The 23,001-nt window shown below is 39.2% G+C and overlaps 1 protein-coding gene across 2 annotated transcripts in view; it reads left to right on the forward strand.

Annotated features, from left to right (window-relative positions):
- Positions 1 to 1,046: 1,046 nt before the first annotated feature.
- Positions 1,047 to 23,001, forward strand: part of LOC103149447 (protocadherin-16-like) — a 99,792-nt gene continuing 77,837 nt past the window's right edge. For both annotated transcript variants that reach the window (XM_007568620.2, XM_016679975.1), the window contains exons 1-2: positions 1,047 to 1,542; positions 9,905 to 11,725. In XM_007568620.2, coding sequence (XP_007568682.1) covers positions 9,926 to 11,725 — 1,800 coding nt within the window. In that variant the 5' untranslated portion in view covers positions 1,047 to 1,542; positions 9,905 to 9,925. The remainder of the gene's footprint in view (positions 1,543 to 9,904; positions 11,726 to 23,001) is intronic.

Raw genomic sequence — 23,001 nt, forward strand, 5'->3', positions numbered from 1 at the left:
ATACAAACAGTGGTGGTGAATATACACAGGTCAGTAAAAATTCAAAGAGATTTGTACCCAATAAAGTTTTGAAGACTTGTCATCATGGCTCGGGCAGTTCTCTGAGTCAAACTTTCACTCAGATATGTAAGAATGAACCCTATGCAACTATAGTCTTTCAAAATCTATGTGAAAATCTGTTAAAAGTTTACCATCTTCCATAATATTTATTAAAGGCAGCTGTTCAGCTCGACTCATGTGATGACATGCACCCATAAACAAAGTGGAATTGTTAGCTTATTTTCTTCACTGTGGTTTTGAAAAATAAAAAAATAAAAAATAAATAAATAAACTGTATTGTTTGTGAATTCCTGCTGTTGAAATCCATACGTCATCATCAACAACACAGTGTGGTTGTTGTTGTCAGTAGGCACTTAAGTTCTTTTTTTTTCCTTCAGTAATTTAATTACTGGATATTGAGTATTTTAAATTGAATTTCAATATTTACTATCATTTGAAAAGAGGACTTTGGATCAAAGTTAGAGTCTAGCCCTGTTTCGTCTTTGTCCAGGTAGCACCTGGCTCCTTTTGCAACATATTTTCTCCTTCTACTAAACATTTCTTTGGTATGCCTGGATACAGAAGTATGCGAACAGCCAACTTCGTTTGCCATGGCCTTGTGTGAATTACCCTCTCTGTGAAAGGTGTCAAAGACTACAGGAAAACTGCCAGATAGTGTCATAACATGTCCTTCAAATAATATTTTAGTCATAAGTCTCTCTCCTGCTCACATATAATTGTTTTATTTTAAGTAAGCCACAAGTATCAAGATAAACAAAAATAAACACTTGAAATATGAGGGGAAAATACATAAGATTTGAACTGCATAAGATTTGAATATCAAATATCCTATGATATTCTAATATATTTGGACGCAACAGTGCATGTTGGGGGGGGGGGGGGGGATACTCTACTGGTTTGTATTTGAAATAATTGCATATAAAGTGACTTACAGTTCTCTTTTGGATAGGTTGGTGGCACCAGAGTTCAGCACAAACCTGGACTGCCTCCTTGCGGTGTCTCCTTAAAGCAATCACGGCCGCAGCAGCAGCAGCGCTGAAGAGGAGAAGAGCAGGAGGTTGCAGCCCGTCACGTGTTGAATAAATCAGATTTTGGAGACGGACGTCCACTGCTCGGCCCCCACACCGCTTGGTCTCAGTTAGCGCGCAGCAGCCGCAGCAGTGTGTCTGCAGCCGTACAGACAGACAGGCAGAGGCTGCCGCAGAGCTGAGAACGTCCCCTGGATGAGGAAAGTTTGCCGCAAGTTTGCATTTTCACTTTCCGTGAAGAAATCCGAAAGAGGTTGAGAAGGATTTCTTGAAAGAAACCAATTCTGCAGAGAAGATCTCCTCAGGCTACTCACTGAAGAAGGAGACCCAACTATTATTTTTTTTTTTTCTGGGATGGATGCAACTTTCACTTTGTGCTTCATAACGGGGAACTTATAAGAGTGTGGATATATTGTAGTTCTGCATGAAAAACAGCACAGAGGAACAGATGAATGTGAGTATCATTCACAGTAAGGATCTTCTTATTGTGACTGTCAGTACAGTCTAAATATGTGAGAATGGTCATTAGATTGCTGTCGATGCTTTTGTGAAAACTTAGCAAAACAGAATTATGTCAACTTTTGTTTAGCATTTAGGTGGCTGAAACATTCCTTTTAACTTGAAAAAGTTCGATATAACAGTTCCTAGATTTTTCTGAAAAGAGACATTTTTGTTTAGAGGCACTGCCCACTTCTAACTCTTTGTAAAAATTACAAAAGTCCCGCACACAGCCCATACTTTGAAGAGCGGCCAAAGGAAAAAAAAAGAGAGAGAGAGAGAGAGAGAGAGCGAGAGATTTACAGCCCGTTTTTGTCGCTTGTGATTAAAGCCCCCCAGAGACGAAAACATTCCTCTCGAACTGTGCAGCATGAAGTTATTGTCCTCGGAGCTGCTGCAGCCGCTGCAGCGCTTTTTACGCCTCATTCCTGCGCCAGTTGAGCCCAAACCAAACGGTTCCACATGACGGCACAATGACTGTGACGGCAGACTTATGTTCATTAACCGTGAATGGGCTCTTCCTTTCCCTCAATTAACAAATTCATTAAACCTCCACAGGGTTCCATCACCTCGCACCCGAGTTGTGGTTGCGTGGGTTGCTATGGTGCAGTTGGCCACGACAAATATGCTTAGTCGTGTTCATACAGATAACAAAACCTTAGCACCAACTTCAGTCCAGAACTTTCTGCTGATGTTTGCATGCAGACTAGGTTTAAATCACACTGGAAAAGAAAAGAGCCTGCTTGAATAAAGTCAGTGTTTTAACACAGCTTTTCATAAAACTGACTGTTCCATATTCAGTCTCTGGAGATGTCCAGCTTTTCCACTCCAGAAACTTTTTAAATTCTAAAAGTACTTGAATTCTAAAAAGTACTTAAAAATTGTCCAGGATTGTGAACTTGTTTTTTTTTTTTAAAAAAAAACATAACAAGCAAGTCATTAGGAAAAAAAACAAAACTCTCTTGGCATCTTCATTTAAACCAAATAGTTGGTCTTGGAGTTGGGTTTAACAGCTCAGGAGGAGACAAGACCCTACCAGACTTTTTCTGTCTTAAAACAACTTTCTTCTTAAAACCGTCATGGCACAGGTTAACGAGAAGCTCAGCAGTAGAGCAGAAGTACCTTATACAAAGACTATTATTCCTTGAGACAACAGTCCAGGGTTCGACTTCCGACTCTAGACTTTGCTTCATATCCGTCCTCTCCTCTTGCTACTTCCTTCCCCGTTTGGCTTGGTGTTAATAAAGGCCACCTGTGAACAAAATCTAAAAGAAATAGTCAAAACAGTTTATGCAAATGCTAAGCATCAACAGGCTTGGGCAATTACCTACACTGATGTGATTGTTTCATGGGATATAAAGGTCAGAGGCTGTGCAGCACTAATGATTTTTCAGTGTGAAACACATGCTGATAGTGGAAAACATGTTTTTTTCCAGCCAGACTAACTCTACGATATAAAAGTAAGGTGATGTACGAAGGAAAATTATTATAGTGGTTTAAGTTTTTTGTTTTTTTTTGTTTTTACATTGCCTTAATTTTCTTTGAGTGGAAAGAATTCGTTTTCACACAGGAGGGTCATTTGTGGAACACTTTGGCCGACCTCAGTTTCCTGTGTAAATAACCACTCATTTCAAATGTGATGACTTTTCATAAAGTAGTGTTCACATAAACCACTGCGATGTTTGGAGATCAGGTTGGTTTTAATATGGTGGACGTCCACTTTGGTCCTTTCCCTTCTCTAACAAGTGTTTAACTTCAGCTCCTGGAGCCATCTAATCTGGATTCAGACAAAACGAAAATGCCAAGGGAGTTATCTATTACAGGTAGACATCCTGATGTTTATAACAGAATGTCACTTCAGAAAACCCTGGACTATCCCTTTAAGTATTCTCACATACGGCGACCTTTTGTTTTAGCTGTTGTCTTCTTGCATCACTGGTACTTTAACTAAATGCACATGTGTTTTTACTGATGCAGTACTGTGTGCTGCTGCCAGTGCAGTGACAAACACTTTCACTTTAAAATATATCATTATTATTTTAGCTAGAACATTTTAAACAAATAGTAAAACAGACCCATGCTGCTCTTGATGTGGTAAGAAGATGATTCTTCTTGTCACGCACCCTCATATACTCGGGCTAAAGGGCTCAGAGAGGGCCGGTGGGGGGGAAAGAGAAAGTGTGCCTTTTCAAAACAGTGTTTGTTATGACCAGGGGAGCACACATGCATGTGGAGGCCCATGATGGCTTTTCCTGCTCCTTTTACATGCACACGGAGCGAGGTTTTAAAGACTAATGCGAGGCACAGAAACGCAGCACTTAGTTTGGCCAACATTCATAGCATTTTAGTTTGCTTTGTGCTAAGCCTGTCATCCTCATGTCCAGGCAATCTGCTGTTCTGTCTGTGGTTTCCATTATGGCTCCTCTGAGCCTCGCTTGGCTGGCATGGTCTCGAAACCACAGACATTTTCTTTGAGTTAACTGGAATTCTGACATGCTCATTTTACAAAGTCTGTCACTATAGTTGTCCCTCTTAGTCTGATGATAATAAAAATTTAGTTGTGTTTATTAAAGTAGGTCAGCTGCCCCTTTGCTTTTGAGGAATATTCTGCTGTATTTTGATTTATGCTGCTGGACCTCAAGCTGTTCTTCTCCGAGTAAGTGAAATGATCTTGGTAAATTACAGACATAACACAAGATTAAAAATATGTATGTTTGCAACTATGTATAGACAATCCTGAAATGCATATTACTAGATCAAATGTTATATCTTGGAAGTTGGGTCTTTTGCAAAACAGTTGTTTTAGCTTCATGTGCAGCAGCAGTTTCCACTACTTCCAAATTCTAAAAGGTTTTTTTTTTGTGTGTGTGTGTGTGTGTGTCGTTATATCACACTCAGTGTCTGTATTTGCTCCAGGTGAGAGACAGAAGTTTGCTTTTGTTTTTAGTGAAACATGCTTAACCAGAGACGTGTTTGGTTTTACAGCAGCGCAAGACGTAAATAATACTTCAGAGAAACCTGAGAAGTCAGGTACATTTTGGTGAATATGCTTTCTGAGCAAAATGGAACACATTTTCCATTATGAGGTGTGAATAACAGAGAGGAAGATGAATCACAGCCCTGATGTTTTCAGCATTCAATTCAGTTCATCTAAAGAAGTGCTCAGAAAGATATTTGTTTCAAACCTACAGCTTTGGTATTGTTTGGTTGACAGGCTTAGTTTAAAGGATTTAGGAAGAAAAATGGGACCACTGCTAAAGTTATTACTAACAATCTCACACACGTACAGTGCCTTGCAAAAGTAATTATTGCTTTGGACTTTTTCCACATTTTGTCACAGTACAACCACCATCTTCAATGAATTTTATTAGAATATTTTGTAATGGATCGACACAAAGTGGAATTTAACTATTCAGTGGAAGGAAAATAGTGCATGTTTTTAAAAATCAGTGATCAGAACAAGTATAGCATGTATTTGTACTCAGATCACCATGAGTTAATATCTGTAGCACTGCCTTTCACTGCAATTACAGCTGCAAGTCTTTTCTCTACTAGCTTTGGACAGCTAGAGGCTGCAATTTCTGCCCATTCATCTTTGTCAGAGGAGAATGGAGTCAATGAAAATTAATTTTAATTTATTATTACATTAAAATTCATTTTAAATGTCATTGACTCTTCTCTCCTTTTATTGCCAATTGCATTATATTTGCTGGTTCCTTTCAATGACACTTTACAAGGACAAAACAATGCAAGAATAAACCAAAAATAAAAACAGATGCTGAAGAAAAAAAAAAAAAAAAATCAAACAAGAAATTACAATGAAAATGCCAACTAGAACAGATGCAACTTTACTTGTGATTTAAAAGTAAGAAAAGGGTCAATATTGCGGATATCAGGAAGCAGATAATTCCTGAGTTGGGGAGCAGAGTGAGAAAAGGTTCTGCTCCCCATGGTGCTGAGGCGGAAGGAGGGAACAGTGAGGTGGGTAGAAGAGGAAGAACAAAGAGAGCACGAATAAGTGGTGATGTGCTGGAGGTCAGGCAGATTTTACCACATTGCCACAAATTCTCAAATAGATTTAGGTCTGCATTTTCATGGGGCCAATCTAACACATGATTACGCTTCAAGCTAAAGTATTCCATTGCAGATATTTCTGTCTGATTAGGGTCACTGGCCTCCAGGATAGTGCTGTCTCAAGTCTTTTGTAGGCTCAAGAACCGTTTTCGTGAAGGGTTGCCTTGTCTTTAGCTTGTGTTCATCCTGCAGAAAAGCATCCTAACAGCATGATGCTACCACCATGTTTCACACTGTGACTGGTGTTAAGGTTTAGTTTTAGTGTCACACAGCACTTTGCGGGGCTGCACAGTGGCGCAGTTGGTAGAACTGTTGCCTTGCAGCAAGAAGGTTCTGGGTTCAATTCCCTGGTCTTTCTGCATGGAGTTCATATGTTCTCCCTGCACATGTGTAGGTTTTCTCTGGGTACTCCAGTTTCCTCCCACAATCAAATTGTCCCTAGGTGTGAATGTGTGTGTGCATGGTTGTTTGTCCTGTCTATCTCTGTGTTGCCCTGCGACAGACTGGCGACCTGTCCAGGGTGTACCCCACCTTTCACCTGGAACAATAGCTGGAGATAGGCACCAGCAACCCTCCCAACCCCACTAAGGGACAAGGGTGTAAAGAAAATGGATGGATGGAGAGCACTTTGCATTTGGGTTAATCAATCTTAGCCTACCAGAGCACCTTCGTCCATGTTTACTGTTTCTGATACATGGAGATAAGTTCGAGTGGGAATTACTAAACATAATCTGTGAATATTGTGTTTTTCTGAATGAGAGAACTTTTACAAAGAGTTGATTTTACAGAACTGCCTCTTGTCACCATTACATTAATAAAATAGTCTAACTTTGGAGTTCTGTTTTTCAGAAACTAAACTTATATCGCCGTTATGTTTGTGCACCAGTGTTTGTTTCTCCCTCGGTGTACTTACTGGCATTAGTACAAAAATGTGTTTTCCTTTCTTTCTATATATTTTTTTTAAACCACACACTTTACTAAACTTGGTATTGTGCAATTGTCTTACCCAGCTGTGTCTGCTATATCCATTAGGCTGAACTGCTCTGCAGAGGTCCACGGCTGGAGCTCAACTAGAAAATGCATTATTTCAGTCGTGGCATTTGGTCAAAGATGTGGGCCTTAAAATGCTCCCTTTTGTGCTTTGGATGTTGAAGTTCATCCCCAGTGTTGCTGTAAAGTAAATCAATACTGAGACTACAAAGTTCACGCGGAGTCAAGATTTTCAGGCTGTCATGGATGTGTGCTTATATATTTTTGCCAAGAGGAGAACTTGCAAGGCAATCCAAGTGATGGAATGTAACGGTGAATTTCTAGTGCTTGACTTTTAAGGTTGTGCTATGTGGAGTTTATATTGTCTTCTTGAAAGAAATATGAATTTGAACTTAATGTAGGACATTAGGATCAAAGTTAGTTTCGTTGCTAACTACAGACAGCCACTCGCAACACTTTATCAAATTACATACTTTAAAACAAGACCCTATAGGTTTCTCTCTGCTCACATGAAATGGAATTTACTACATTAAAAGTTAGCATTTTCTGTGTTGTGGGCTTTGAATTATGGCAGACTGAAATTAGGCCTGGAATCTTGTGTACATATGGCCAACATCCAGAGGACCTCAATTATAATGCTGTCGAGCCAGAAAAAGGGAAAGAGGTAGACTGCGTGGAGCCCTTCAATTCTGCTGTAGCCTACTACTCTGTCACTCAAACACACCGCTACTACCGTGGCTGAGACAGATCACCACACTGCGCTCACAGACACATGGGAGGGATTTAGTGGGTACACTCACACTCATAAACACACACACACACGCACGCATGCACGCACACGCAGATGTGTTGTGAATGTTTCCATGTATGCGTCTGTTAAACCACTGGGGGGAGTCTTGGAAAGCTCTCTTGAGAAATTTTGCTGTTTAGAAATTCAATCCTGTGTTACGTTCATCTTTATACGTTTCCTCCAAGCTAAAGTAGAACTTTCTTTGAAAACAAGGAAAGTAGTTTTGAATTACTTCAATCTAGACAGAACCGCACACTACTGGGAAGCCAGTTTCTCCATTTGATTCAAAAGACATGATAATTTTCTGTGTGCCAAACACTTAGTGGTTCAGGATTATTCAGCAGATGGTGACTATCTTGTTGAACTGTTTCCACACAGCTTCACAGTGTCTCCCATTCTCAGTTACAGATTGTCTGTGGTGGAGTGGGTGCAATGCCAAATTCTTCGTGGATGCTTTTTGCTATGGAAAATCTGTTTTTAAAATCGGTTTAAGGTAGCAAAAAGTGTTTTTTTTTTGTTTTTTTTTAAACTGAACATGTATCCTGTGCAATTCAAACGATTAAAAAAAAATCTGTTAGAGGGAAAATGTGTACTGAATACGTTGTAACAACTTGGTTGCATAATTGTGGATACTTAAGGTTATACTTTTTTTAACCACCTCTGATTCAATGTCTGTTATGTAACGGTCTAGAGTAAGACCCAAACGCAGGCATGAGACAGCCAAGTAAAAATAAATAGCTTTACTTTAAAACGCAGATGACAGAGAGACAGGCTTGTATGAACATAAGATGATCATCTTCTTGATTTTAATGGTGGTTAGTTATAATATGGAATGTGAATCAAGAAAAACAGGTTAAAAAACCCCCAAAAACAAACAAAAAGAAAACACCCTATATTTTTAAGTAATCTGGTTAACTTTAAATGACAAAAAATATATATTTTTAACATACATCAAAGGGTCTTAATAGATTACACTGTTCTTTATCCATTTCAATACTGATTATTCCTGCTTTGCTTTCTGGTTTTTTGCTACAAATAGACATTATATGTTCTATTGTCTCACTTTCCCCCACACAACTCACATCTTCCTGAATCACTGTGATCTGACCAACTGAGAGATATTTACGCTCAAGAGTAAATAAGGTGAAACTGTGTGGAGCTGTGCGAGGAGGCAAGAAATTGAAGTTGCTTTCAGGAAATGTTAGAAATGGCTTATGAAATACCAAAATAAAGCTGAACACAAAACCAGGACAATTTTAGCATCCTGCCTCTCTTTTAGAAGAGTCAGTCGGCATCTCGCAACTTAAATTGGCAATATTTACCCACTCTGTCCTGCAAAAGTTTTCCAAAGTAGATTGAGGACATCTCTTTGCCACAGCCGTCTCCAGGTGACCACACTGATTTTCGATTGGATTTTGTTCTGTACTCTGTTTTTCTTTGTCGAAGTCATTTTGTTGGGTTTTGTCAAATGCTTGCACTCACAGTGAGGCTGAACAATAAACTCATTCTTCATCTTCGGCTTTCTGAAGGTTTTGGGTCAAATCCAGAGGCACAGCATTATTTGTACCAAAAAAATATTGGGTACAGCCCTGTCAGTTCAGCACACACATTTACCAAATAATACAGGGTTATTTTACACCTGTACTGTAAAGACAACCTATTGAAAGATCGTCTTTAATGTACCACGGTAAATATTTTTTTTTGTGCCCTTGTACCTATGGTGGTTCTTTGTAACCTCTTTGCAAACTGTGGCTTTAGCTAAAGGATGGAAATGAAAGTCAAGGTTAGCTGACTTTTGCAGCTAAATATTATTTATGGTTGTTTAGATTCTGTATAATTGAAGGCCTGGTGGAGTATGGAAGGCTGGACTTCAGTCAAAATGTGGTTCAACAAATTATTAGTTTAAGGGGTATGCACTTATGTAATCAGGTTATTGCAGCTTCTCTTTTTATTACATTTTCCTTCTAACAGATTTATTGCTCTTTCACTTAATGCAGGACACATGTCACATTAAAGGTGGCGTGTAAACTTCTCATATCCACTGCAAATGCAACAGAAACACGCACTCCCTGCTTCACATGTGAATATGCTCCTCCAGAAAACGTGTAGGTTGTCCAGGCAAATGTGATTTTCTCACCTTCTTTGCATGAAACACCCCCAGACTCCCTTTCTGAGGGGGTATGCTGTGGTCTGGGTTTTGGCTGCTTCCACAGAAAAGACGAGTTTTAAAGAAGGAACAAGGTGCTGACTTATTAGCTGAGCTAAGACGTGTTGGAAAATTTTATATACTAGACCTTTTCTGTATTATGGTAGAGAAATCGGCCAAAAAACATATGAGAAGGTGTTAAGGACATTCCTGTTTTTTCTTAAAATACCTTAGAAATATTAAGTAAATATTTTCTTGGTTCCTGGTGTTGTGACACTTCGATATGACTCAGGTTTCCCTCTTTTTGTGTTTTTTCAGGCTTAAAACGAAGAAGCAAAGATGAAGACAGCTGCCAAGGGTTTTGGAAAGTCTAAAATGGATCCTTTGCACTCTGAGGGGTGGTTTAGCAGAAGGATAGTGCTAACTGTGTATGTGGCCTTCGAGCTTTTAACACTCCATTCATCTTTTGTCCGTGGGACCCTTGAGCTACAGCTAGATGAGGAACAACCAGCTGGCACAGTTGTGGGTGATATCAGCGCTGGACTTCCTCCTGGTGTCACGGCTTCCTTGTATTTCATCTCTGACCACGAGGGCACTGGAGTGGGCAGCGATTTGGACATAGATGAAAGCACGGGTATAATTAAAACCGCCAAAGTCCTGGACCGGGAGTTGAGAGACAGATACAGCTTCATTGCAGTCACCATGACAGGTGTGACTGTTGAAGTGACTATCAACGTAAATGATATAAATGACCACGCTCCAAAGTTTCCCCGAGAAAGAGTGACATTTAAAATTCCTGAGCAGACAGCCATTGGCACTAGATTTCCTCTCGAGCCAGCTGTGGACAGTGATAAAGGACAGTTCACAACACAGGGTTATCTTATCAAGGATGGAAATGTTGGCCAGGCCTTCACCTTGGAGACAAGGAGGGGAAGCAGTGAGGTTCTCTTCCTGGACTTGGTGGTCAATGGCATTCTAGACCGAGAGAAAAGATCAACCTACACGTTATCTTTAGAGGCCTTTGATGGCGGTTCACCCAAAAGAACTGACCAAATGACTTTAGATATTATTGTACAAGATATAAATGACAACGCTCCTGTTTTTAACCAGAGCCGCTATCATGCGATCATATCTGAGAATCTACAGCCTGGAAGCAACATCCTCCAGGTGTTTGCAACAGATGCTGACGAGGGCGATAATGGGTTGGTGCTGTATGAAATCAACAGGAGGCAAAGTGACCCCGACCGGTACTTTGTCGTGGACACTCGCTCCGGGATAATCACTTTGAACAAGCCGCTGGACTTTGAGATGAGAAGAGTCCATGAGCTCGTGGTCCAGGCTCAAGACAATGCAACCCATCCGGAAGTGACCAATGCCTTTGTAACCATTCATGTCAGAGACTACAATGACAACCAGCCCACCATGACTATCATCTTTTTAAGTGAGGATGGGTCTCCTAGAATCTCCGAAGGTGCACAGCCAGGCCAGTATGTAGCCCGGATCTCAGTCACCGACCCAGATTACGGAGAGTATGCCAATGTGAATGTGTCGTTAGAAGGAGGAGATGGAAAATTTGGCCTGACAACAAAAGACAGCATCATATACCTTGTGTGTGTGGACCAGATTCTGGACCGGGAGGAGAGGGACACCTATGAACTGAGGGTGATGGCAACAGACTCGGGCACACCCCCACTACGGGCGGAGTCCTCCTTTGTCATCCAGGTGACTGACATCAATGACAACCCTCCTCTTTTTGATCAGCCGGTGTACAGACAAGTGATCCCCGAAGTGGTCTTCCCAGGCAGCTTTGTGTTGCAGGTTACTGCAAGAGATAAAGACCAGGGGCCAAATGGAGATATTAACTACAGCATCCTGCAAGATCCAAGTGGCTACTACAGCTGGTTTAGTATAGACTCCATCACAGGCATTATTACCACTCTATCCCAGCTGGATTATGAAAAGAACCCTAGTCCCAGTATAACTGTTGTTGCCACAGATGGAGGAAAACCTCCCCTTTCTTCTACATCAGTGGTTAACATCTTACTTCAGGATATAAATGACAATGAGCCTGTTTTTGAGAAAAACTTCTACAATGTGTCCATCAAGGAGAACACAGCTCCAGGGACCTGCATTCTTCAGGTAGGACTTTTTTCTCTGGATTTTTATTTTAGTTAAAGTATGTAGAGAGATTAATGTTAATCAGAACTCCTGCAGTTATAGGCTGAGTTCCAAAGGTGCTGCCTTCAAGTCGCAGGAAAGATTTCTGGAAAGACAAAACTAATGTAAATTCATAGAATCAATAACAGACAATATTTCAGTTAGTTTATTGTGACCTTTCATTCCTCTGAGGCAAATTATTTTTATTGGTAATGCTGTTGAAATTGGATGGTCTTATTGAGGATTTACCTGCAATTTTAGGCCAAGATGATCTCCATTTTGGCTGTCCTTTTTTTCACCTCTCGAAAGGTTTCCAGGGTAACAGGGGCAGTTTAAAGTACCCTGTCAGCTCGGACACAAAAGGGTTTTTCACATACACAGGCAGAGACAAATTCGGGGCTTTATCTAAAGAATTATATGTTATGTCACTTTTAAAAGGCAACTTAATTAGTCTTGCTCTTTGTGAAAAAAAAATGGCCACAGACGACAAGATTAATTAAAGTTCAGACAAATTACACCTCTCTATTCAGCTGTAGTTTTGTTTCCTCAGAAATGTTGTTTTCTTAGCTATGTCTGGCAATTTTAATGGAAAAAGGCAGATATTACAGTGGGACAGAAGTTCATTGGACGTTAATGTCACTGAAGTAATTTATGTGTAATTTATGTGTGTGTATATGTATTTATATATTTTTTTTATAAGAGCAATGGTACACAAGTTAATTTTGCACCAATCAGACATTTGGGGATCATATAATTTCCAGCTTTTACAACACTTTGATATGTAGTTTACAGATCTTGTATATTTTATTGTTTTCTTTAAGAAGTGTAAGAACATATAAAAAAACATTTTGCAAAAAGTTTGTTTCTTTTTATCTGCGAAGCAGATATTCATGGTGTTGTGGGGGTGTAGAAAAGGTTTTACTGTTATTTTAAAAACAAAGTCCAAATTGTTAGGGAGTGTGCTTTTTTGAAATGACTTTCACATCTTCTTTTGACCATGAGTATGCTTTTTTACAGCACATGCTCTTCTATAAAGTACTCTGGTTAGCCCTGCTGCTTTAAAAAAAAAAGTGTTCTTTTTTCTCACTCTCTCACAGCCAAACAAGCCACAGAAATGTCTGTTTCCTTTTAGGTAGCATCGTTCCGATTCTTCTGACTTCAATTATAAACCTCAATGAGACTTCCAAGGTGTTCTGAAGCTGGTTGTAAAAAAAATTCACCAAACCAACTACTAAAAATTTGTTCATGAGCCATGGTCACTATGTTCACTGCTGCTCCCAGACCATGCAAAATTGGTTGGTTAAATGTGAGGTAGACACTGAAAGGCACTGCTTTTAGGCTTTTTTTTTGGCATGCCTAGTTGTTGCAGTCATGTGTATTTGGCGGACCATGTGAGAACAGACTGCTCTTACTCAGGGTGCCAGCTTTACATCCAAACATCACAGCAAGACATCAGATGACTGCCTTTTTTCTCAGTAGAGGAAATTCACTGTGTCTGTCCCCTTTCCATCCACAGCTCTGGTTAAAAAAAAAAAAAACCCTTTACAATAAGGGCATTGTGATCATTAATTCAGAGGTTTGAAGTTTCTCTATTTATTTTACTCTGTGGGTCACCAGCACAGCAGTTTATGATTATTCCAATGAAATCTGGCTCCACAGTTCTGCGCCTGTGCTCTTCTGTCACGTTCCACTATACATCACTTGGTTTTTAAATAATTTTATAATCAGATCAGGGAGGTCCAGAGATAACTGAAAATAAGTTAGCAGCAGTCAATTTTGTAATTCAATAGAGAAGATCGGCTGCGTAGAAAATATTTGGGTAAGTCAAATATGACATGGAAAACCGTATTTTACAAACACTGAGCTACAAACTGAAATGCATTATGAGCCATTACTAATTTAAGTCTACTTTTTTGCTATCTGGATTCTGCCTACTTTTGCAAGTTTTACAAATAGTGTGGAGGTCAAATGATCTTATTACACAACAAATTCAATGATATACAGGGACCTAACTGCTTATGCAATTCTCATAATGTGGTATTCTTAGTCTTATATCCTGCATTAATTACTTCTGTCCATTTCAATCTAAATTTCATTTTTATGCTACTCATTTTAGATTATGTTCTCTGCAGATTGCATGTGTGTATCAAGAGGAGACATTCTTTGTTGTGCACTGCATTACAAATATGTGTATCATTTCCGTGACATTAGGAAACTAATTAAATGAACCAGTAATTACTGCATGGTCATTTGACAAGATGTTGGCAACATCACCTCTGAATCCATAAATGTAGGATGAAAGCCAATATTACAAAATTTTATCAGTGACAATGAGGGAGAGACATTTTTAATACCCCATCACATAAATCTGTTTAAAATTTCAGCATCACCTTAATAAGCATCTGACACTGTGTTATATACAACTTAATCACCAGGTAAGCAATTCATCTATGTCTATAAATTTTTTGGGGGGCATGTTGAACAATGAATTACCACTATCACATAACTGGGTTCATTTCAGTTTTAAAATAATCAACCAATCTATCAATCACTTTTAGTTTTTTCATCGCACAGTTTGATCTTCTGATATACCAGGCCGTGTGTGCTTACAGACCGTGCAGCAGGGACTATGGAACCAAAGAGGTGTCGCTTACAACTTTCACCATTCACCTGAGCAGTGCCTAAGAAAATGAGTTCGAGATTTACCCTGATGGGAATTTTTTCCGATAGCAGAGCTGTGTTACAGTTATCAAGCTGGCCTTTCAGTTATACTCAGTGCTTTCAAGAGAAGCAAAGTTGTTATGAAGCATCCTAAACATGTTATACGTATATCTGAAATCAGATAGTCAACGGTTAACCATGTATTCCTCCCGTTCTCTGCACTCCTGTTGCGGTAGATGAACTCTTTGCTTTGTTTCTGTGTCTTGCTCATTTCCTAATCCTGTTTTACCCCTTCAACTTCATAGTGATTAGGGGTTTATTAGTACCTCCTGTGGTGGATCAGGGGCACTATATTGGTGCGCCCACTTCATTCATCTGTTTCCTGTCAGTACTTTTCAGTTGACTATGAAGAACATTCTTAAACAGAAAGATAATCTGAACGTTGCTTCTGAAATGCCATGTAATCAGTATGTGCATTGCAATAGGAAACAGTGTGGAGTAAAGTGAGGTTTTCTTGGCTTAAGGAGTTAGTCATTTATTGTTTTCTGTGCTGTTCTATCATATGTTTAAGTAATAAATCTTTTCAGTTGGTTATATCAGAATGTTTCACCAGATAATAATTTACAAATATCATTGCAGTTTTGAGTTAACATAGAGGGTCCCTGCTAAGAATTGTACCTCTGTATGTTTTTTTTTTGTTTTTTTTTTTGTGGGGGTCCATTGGCTCCAGCAGAAAAGCGAGAGGGGTCTCTTGGCAGCTGTGGGGGAAATGAACCCTGACAAGCGCCTGCAGAAGTGGCAGAGGTGACATGAGCAGGGGGGCTTCCTTTTCTGTCTGCTGGTCTGTCTGCCTCTTAAATTCTTATCTGATCCCCTTTCATTTTCCATTAGTGGGGTGTGATGATAGGCCATAATAAGTTTTTTGTATGTCACCTTTCCTACTTTCATTAGAGAATGGATCTGTTTTCACCACTGCTACTGCTGCCCCCTCAGCAATTTGAGACAAACTCTGATTGCAGTAGTTACTGGAGAAAACAACTTTCCTTTGTTGAAGCTGTGACTCAGAATGATGCTTAAAAGTCTATTCTTTCTCTGTGCTTTTATTAAAAATCCCTGTTCTCTTAAAGGTATCAATTGTGTTTTGAGACTGTCAGGTTTTTTTCCCCCCTTTTTCGGATTGCTTGCTGTGGCCATGACTTTTTAATGTTTTTTGGGATGAAAAACTGTGATCCTTCTAGTTTTTATTTTAGAAAAGTGTTACAGCTAAGACTTTCCCAGCATTCAAACAGCAACCCTCAGACATATTCATTATTCCGCGCTGAATTCTTTAAAGGGAGCCTAGTTGAAAGAGGTACCTCAGTGAAGTGGCACTCTAAATCACTTCTCCATTCCTACCAACATAAAAGCAGCCGGTCTACGGAGGAAAAAGACTACTCATAATTGCTGTGTAGAAAAAAAGTATGACTGATTGAATGAATGTCTTTTCTTTCACACCAGCCCCTCATGGTTTCTCCACTCTTTTTACTACACTGGCCACCTGCTGGCAACCACCAGTCAAAAGCATATGAGGCTAATTTCAATCCTTAAAAACCATTTCCTCACACCGGTGTTGGCTAGTAAAAAAAAAAAAAAAGGTGGATTACGTTAATTGAAATAAAAATCATTACCCTTGTTGTGCTACAATCAGTACAAAGGTGAGGCATGCACAATTTAATCACAGAAGCAGCTTTTGTTTATCCTTCCTCAATAGTCTTTCAAAAAGTCTGCACAGATGCATTGAAATTTAATTTATAAATGTTCTTTGCTTTTTGTGTGCTGTTGTTAATAGACTCATTAATTTAGATTGAAAACTAAAGTGGAATTTGAACAGTTACCTGATAAGAAATTAGGTTTAGCAATGGAGTTGCCCTTTAGAAACATAAATTAGTTTCTTTGTCCTTTTGCTTATTTAGACAATTACCTCATTTTTTTAATTTGGGCTCTGAGCAGTTTCTCCTCTCTCACTGTTTAATTTCAGTTTTGCCGAGCCTTATAAGGATTGTGCATAAACACCGTTTATCATGACCTTTATCCAAATTAAATTTCTGCAAAAGGACCGCAAAAATGGAGGACACATTTTGTTTTTTTTTAGCAGAAAGGAAACCTGTCTGACTATAAAAAAAGGACATGCCGCATGAACAACAGTTATTGTAAAACTCCATTTTACAATAAAGATGTTCCAAGACCATAGCTTTCTGAAAATAAGAAAAGCTAATTATGGAGATGTGAGGAAAATGCCAATTTCAGAGTTGTATTTTGGTACACAAAACATGCAATCATTTCTCACCAGAACATTTTCTGGCCATTGTGTGTGTCAAATGAAATGTTCACTTGTCAGTTTTAATGCTAGACATGCCTGTCTGACTGAGAGACTGGTTTAGCTCGAAGCATAGCTGACTCTGCATTTGGTTTTACCTCTGTTTCTTTTTTCTCCTCATAACAACCAAGCTTCGCTGTGGCTCTGTGGGATAGCAGTATTTTCCAGGAATGCCAAAATTGCAGGAAACTGGATGTGCTACTTTATGTGTTGGTGAATGTAATACTTCCGTGAACACTTAGTCCTGAGTTGAGCTGGGGCAGTCATGTGAACATAAACAGTCATATATGTCTGAACATAAGGTGGGGTGTTTAGGCCAGTTTTTTTTCTGTTTAGACATCTGTGAATTCACTATCAGTCTCACAGCAATAGCTTGGAAAGAGTTGTGGGGAAGGTTTTGAGGAAAACATTAACACCAATTACTAAATTCAGAATATAGTAGAAAATGGGATTTAATAAGATCAAACAGTCTGAATGAGCTGAAAGATTTTTTTAAGGCCAGAATGGTATGCATCTCTATAACTGCAGTTTTATGATATGATGGTAATTTTATGGCAGATTCTAATTTTATACTGAAGTTGGTATTTTTAAGGTTCCAGGAAGTAGAGGTGCGCCATACTGCACATGGCAGTATCAATCCAATATAAATAAATCAAGGCTAGTGATGCCAATACTGATACCGATGTTGATGCTTTTTAATTAAATTTGATATAACATCAACCCTTTAGCTGTTCTTATGGTTTTTCATTTGGATTATTTTATAAAACCCTATGATAGAATTTGGACCAAGTTTCTAGGTGTCTACAAAATACTTTAGTAACATATTAACATAATACACATAGACAATAGAATATCTAAGCTAATCAGTGTGCATTTTTTTTCTAAATAAAGTGTAAATCAAATTTCCATTTGAGTCAAATTGAGGTAAAGTTGAAAAACAACATAAAAATAAAATAACATTTAAGAGGGAATCTAAAACTGGTGCATTGATCTTATCACGCTACTATTGATCCAATATTGATACCAATTTAGTAACAATATTTTGAATCAATTCCCCCACCTCTACCAGGAAGGACACCCCCTGAAGTCTGACTCCCAAGTGCAAAAGTATGAGTTTACAAATAAATCTCAGAGTTTCATAATCCAATATGGCGTCTTTGTATATTTAGAGATCTAGCATCTTATTTTGAAGATTCAGGATGTCATCAACATGGGGATAAAAAATTGTTTTAGATAAGATTCCAGCAAGTGCCTCTTGAAGGACCTTGGTGAACACAGTTCGGCGTATCTGAAAGGTCAAATCTAGTGCATTCTGTTCACTTTGCATATAAATACAAAACATACTGTGTGAATTTGTCAGTTGTTGCATGTCACTGTGAAAACTCAGCATTCAAGTGCAGAGGCTATGATCAGCCACATGTGGTATTGCCATATTGCCATTAAAGTGAATGTTCTGGAAGATAAAAATCAGCTGGAAAGATTTCCTGCTTATTGCTGGTAGGGGGGGGATATATATCCAGTGGGATATGACATTTCATCAGTACAGTCTGTTTCCCAAGTTGCCTCCTGCAGGTGAAGCAGACCTCCTAGTATGACTACTAGTTTTATCTGAAAGAGTGTTGGTGTTTTGAAAGAAAAGAGTCTGAGAAAATGAGTGGAAACACTTGACAGTCCACTGGGGAGTCTGATTCTGGCAGCAGTGACAAAGCTCTGGCCCAGCTGCGGGATCCAGTTGTTGATCCCAGTTGTAACATATATCTTCTGACGCTGAGGTGTCCTGTCTCATTGTCTGGTTGTCACTCCTTGCCTTGTCTGCTTCACCAGGTTTCTTATCTCTTCCAATTTCCTTTTCCCACATTGTTGTGTCTCCGCTGTGATCCTGTTACGCCTCTTTGCTTCTTCCTGTTGTCCCTGTGGTCTGGTGACATCAGGATGAGGGCAGGTGATAGTAGCACATCTGTCTGCCTGTGGATGCTCGGTCCTCCTCTAAGTGAACCAAGTAGGCTGACTTGTGGGTCTCACTGCAATTTGGGTTTTGCCTCCACAAGAATAAAGGTAGCCATTAGAGTAAAACAGGTGCATGTGTTTTCACTGTGTTGCATTCAGAAATGAGAGGAGCTTCTTTGTTTGACCTTTTTAAAAGGGGCAATTATTCACTTTGCCTCCTTCTTTGAGACAAATTAATGGAGAGGGGGTTAGACCTTGAGACTGGCTGTGATGACGGCTGCCAGGCCTTCTGTTCTCACCACCCCCTCGGTACTACAGCACATGTGCAAGGCACTTGGCACCACCAAACAAGCCGGGCATCAGGAAGCATCATCTGCTCATGATATTCTCTGTTCAAAAGCAAATCTGCGCTAAATCATCCATCCAAGCCCCTGCTGTCCGTCAGAAGCCGCCAGACTGGAAAGCAGATGCGGAGTGACAGCTTGCCAGGTAACAAAAATCAGTAACCACCTAAACTAGATCACACAAAACAGGGTGAGGCGTTTTATAATACTGTATCTGGAGTTGCCAGCGTGTTGAATCTTCCATTCATGGCAAATTTACATCTTCCTAGAGGGGAAAAAAACAGTCTTACATTACACAACCTTAAAATATCTTAACCACTGAGCAAATGTCTCCATATCCTGAACGACTTTTTCAAAGAATGCATCGGTTTCAAATGCCAGCAACCTCAACACCCCCGGTTGCTCCATAATGATTTAGAAAAATGTTTCTCAGCCTAACAAACTCATTCATGTGTTGGAGCATAGAGTTACTGAGCATTTTTGTGCTCTCAAAAAAGGCCAGCTTTGGTTTACAACCAGATCTAATTATCCCGGGAGGAAAATTGAACATTGAAATCTTTCAAAAACTTAGTTGCCAAGCAAGTAGGAATGGATATTGAATTGGCATGTTGGGTCAAATTATGTGGGAATCAACATTACTCTGGCAACAAAGGGTATTTTGCGGATGATTAATATTAACAACATGCCTCAGTTTCTGTGTGAGCTTAGGGACCAGAGCTATAAAATATATGCAGTTTTTGTTTGTATTGAGCCAAAATAGGACTACGGATTACATATCATCTCAACTTTGTTACACCTTTTATAGCCAACGGCTTTTGATGTTTTGACCCTTCTACAAGCCACAGTTTGAGTTATATTACTACAGCAGCTATTAATTTAAACATTCCTTGTAAAATTGCCCATTTTGGTTTGAAATTCCCCAAACCAAATGAAAATCCCAGTGAACACAAGAGAAATGGAAAACAATCCTAAGTAAAACATTTCCTGGTTCTTTTACCTGGCCCGGTTCTACCGTGTTCGTTTATCCAAGCCTTGTAAAGCAAAGCATGTGGGAGAGAATGATACTCCGCACAGATGGAGAGAACTGTCTGAAGAGAACCTCTACTTTTACATTGTGGTTCGCCTCTGCTGTCTCTATTGGCCTCAAGCAAAAATGGACTGAAGACTGTTTTAACCAGATTCCCATTTTGTGTGTGCTCATGTACCATGTACTTCCTTTTTAATCTCACATGCCAAAAGCTAAAATAATCCAGCATACATTTAAAAGGTGGAGGGGAAATCAGTTTGAAGTAATCATCAGACATTTTTCTCCTATAATAAACCTTCCACACTGATGATTAGTTGTAATAAAAAGACAACCGTTTGGCTTAGTAGTAATTTCCTCTGAGTGCTCAGAGGTGATTTAAAGATTTAGCAGGGGAACTAATTACCACAGGGTTGTCTACCTCATCAATAAGGTTAATTTGGTCTGGTGTTGCTGGATTTATGTCACTGCTTCTTTTGACTCTTGTGTTGAAAAGCGAAGCACGTGTTTATATTGCTGTGTAAAGCTTAGTGTGCAGAGCAAAGTGCGATATGGGACTTCCTGGCGTAATTAACTTGAGCTGGCATGCTGAATTTAAGATCTGTGATTTGGGACAGACAACCAGGTAAGGTTGTGTTTTTATTCACATCTAGTTGTTTAACAAAGTGGCACAAATTCCTTCAGCAGTGCCCTATCTATCCTACCTCAAACCTGTCTTACAGTTTTTTTTTTTTTGTGGAATGCTAAGCATCTCAGAGATTCAGGAATAGATCTTAGCTGTGATTACCAAACTGAAGTCATGCACATTACTGTTCTGCATCAACCTTTCATCAAAACTCAGGCTGAGGACTAAAATGTGCCCACCCAGTCATCCCTAGCAGGGGCAATGACTACCAGTGCTGCAATGCAGCACAATAAATGTGACCTGAAATGTTACTGTTAGCTGTAAGTCCCCTAAGCACGGCGTACGTAAGCTTGCTTCTAGGCTTTCGCGCAAAGCCTATCACCCTCAAAGGATGCATAAACAAGGTTCTTAATAGTTTGGCATCCAGATACACTGTGTACAGTCAGCTGTGACATTTTAAAAGTATCCTCAATATGCAACTCAATGAACAGGAGAAAAACTAGTGCACAAGAAGTTGCTGATGTCTTCAGAAAGCCAATGCATCATTCCCAGGAATGAAAGCATCCAGACATCTGGTTTGAGACGCTGTCTCCATTCAAACCTAAATTATACATGATAACTTTCATCAGATCCTGTTGCGAACTCTCGAGCCTCAAATCTCCACATGAAGTTTCCACAGATTATTGTATTGTCTCCCATTTAAACGTGAGCTGATCTGATCGGATTGTCTTGTCCTTACAAACAGGTAACCTCCCTAATAATGTCTCTTCTTCTAATGTCTCAAATGAGAAACACCACTTGAGAATTATTCTGTAAGCAAATCCTTTTTTTCCGATATTGATTTTCTTTTATATCACTAATTAGGGCTGTAGGGTGAACATGTGCAAATTATATTGGATTTTTAAACCAGCACAGATCTGTGGTTGGCTTCCTAAAGTTAAGTAGAAAGATTTAACTTAAGGAACAGCTTGGGATTTATTCTTAGCTTTTAATTATGAGTAGGAATAATTAAAATTTTCGCATTGGTGCCAAAATTATTATGAATAACTACCAGAACGTGCATGCCAATAACAAGGTTTTGTTTATTTGACAAAAACTACTACATAAGCACATATATCTTACTGCTTCTTTAAAAACATTTAAAACTCTAAGGCAACTACTGTTAGCAAAGTAACATCATCTGAATTTAGTAGCATGTTCAGCAATACATTTTGGACCACACTGCATGTAGCACAGAATTAATCAGACCACATTAAGGGGCGCGCCAGTAGATTTTTCTCTCTTGGAATTCAAAAAGTTTGACTTCAAAGCTCAAATGGAAAACACCTTTTAAAACTAGAAGCACACTGTTTCTTTCATTCATCCATTGAATTATTCATCTTCTATGCACATCCATACTTTATCCTAGGTAAAGCTCATTGAGGGAAATGGTCTGTGGTCAATGGGAGAGAGGCTGAATCCATGACATGGTTAGTTCAATCAAAGGGCCAGCAGAGGCGTTCAAGCAGATGCTCATATCTTGGGACAAATTGGAATCTTTTATTTTATCTAATATGCATGGCTTGGTACAGAAGGAAGAAACCAGAGAACCACATGATTTACGGGCAAAACACTCTAACCACACACAAAGGAAGTGAGTACATTTGTGCTGTGAGACATGAGTGCTAATCACTGCTACACTGTGCAGTCTAACTGTTTCATCAAAGATTTTGCAAGATTTATAATGCCTGTTTAATCAATATAATGACCAAAGTTTTGATTTAAGATATATTTGAAGTCCACTTTAAGACAGTTTCTCTCAGCAATTTGCTAAGTTTTCTGTGGAGCAAAAAGAATCTTCTGTATAGCCAATTGGAGACTCTTGATTGCTAAATGACCTCAACGTCTAAAGAATTATGATTTCATTGAAAAGTTAATTTATGCCACTAATTCAACTCAGAAAGTTTTTCGAATGTGGCAAATCACAAGACTGTATCCTGCCTGCTGATTGGCTTCTGAGGCACGCTTTCTAAGTGAGGGCGCCCTTGTAGATCTCCTTTACCGTATATGCGTCATCCATTTGCTTTCTTGCTGAGACAGTATGAGTACTCAATAATGTAAAATTGTGCATTATTGCACAATTTCGAAATGAGAGTTTTCCTACCACACAACTTTATTTTAATAAGGTCAGATATAGCCCCTTTGGAATGGCCATCTTTACTGACAATGTGTGCTTTTTTGCAACTTAGCCTCATTATAGAAGGTATCAAGTACTGTCTTCTAAAAAAATCTATCAAGTCAGCAGTCTTCCCTATGATTCTG

This window comes from Poecilia formosa, unplaced genomic scaffold, assembly GCF_000485575.1.
Source record: "Poecilia formosa unplaced genomic scaffold, Poecilia_formosa-5.1.2 Scaffold228, whole genome shotgun sequence".
NCBI lineage: Eukaryota > Metazoa > Chordata > Actinopteri > Cyprinodontiformes > Poeciliidae > Poecilia > Poecilia formosa.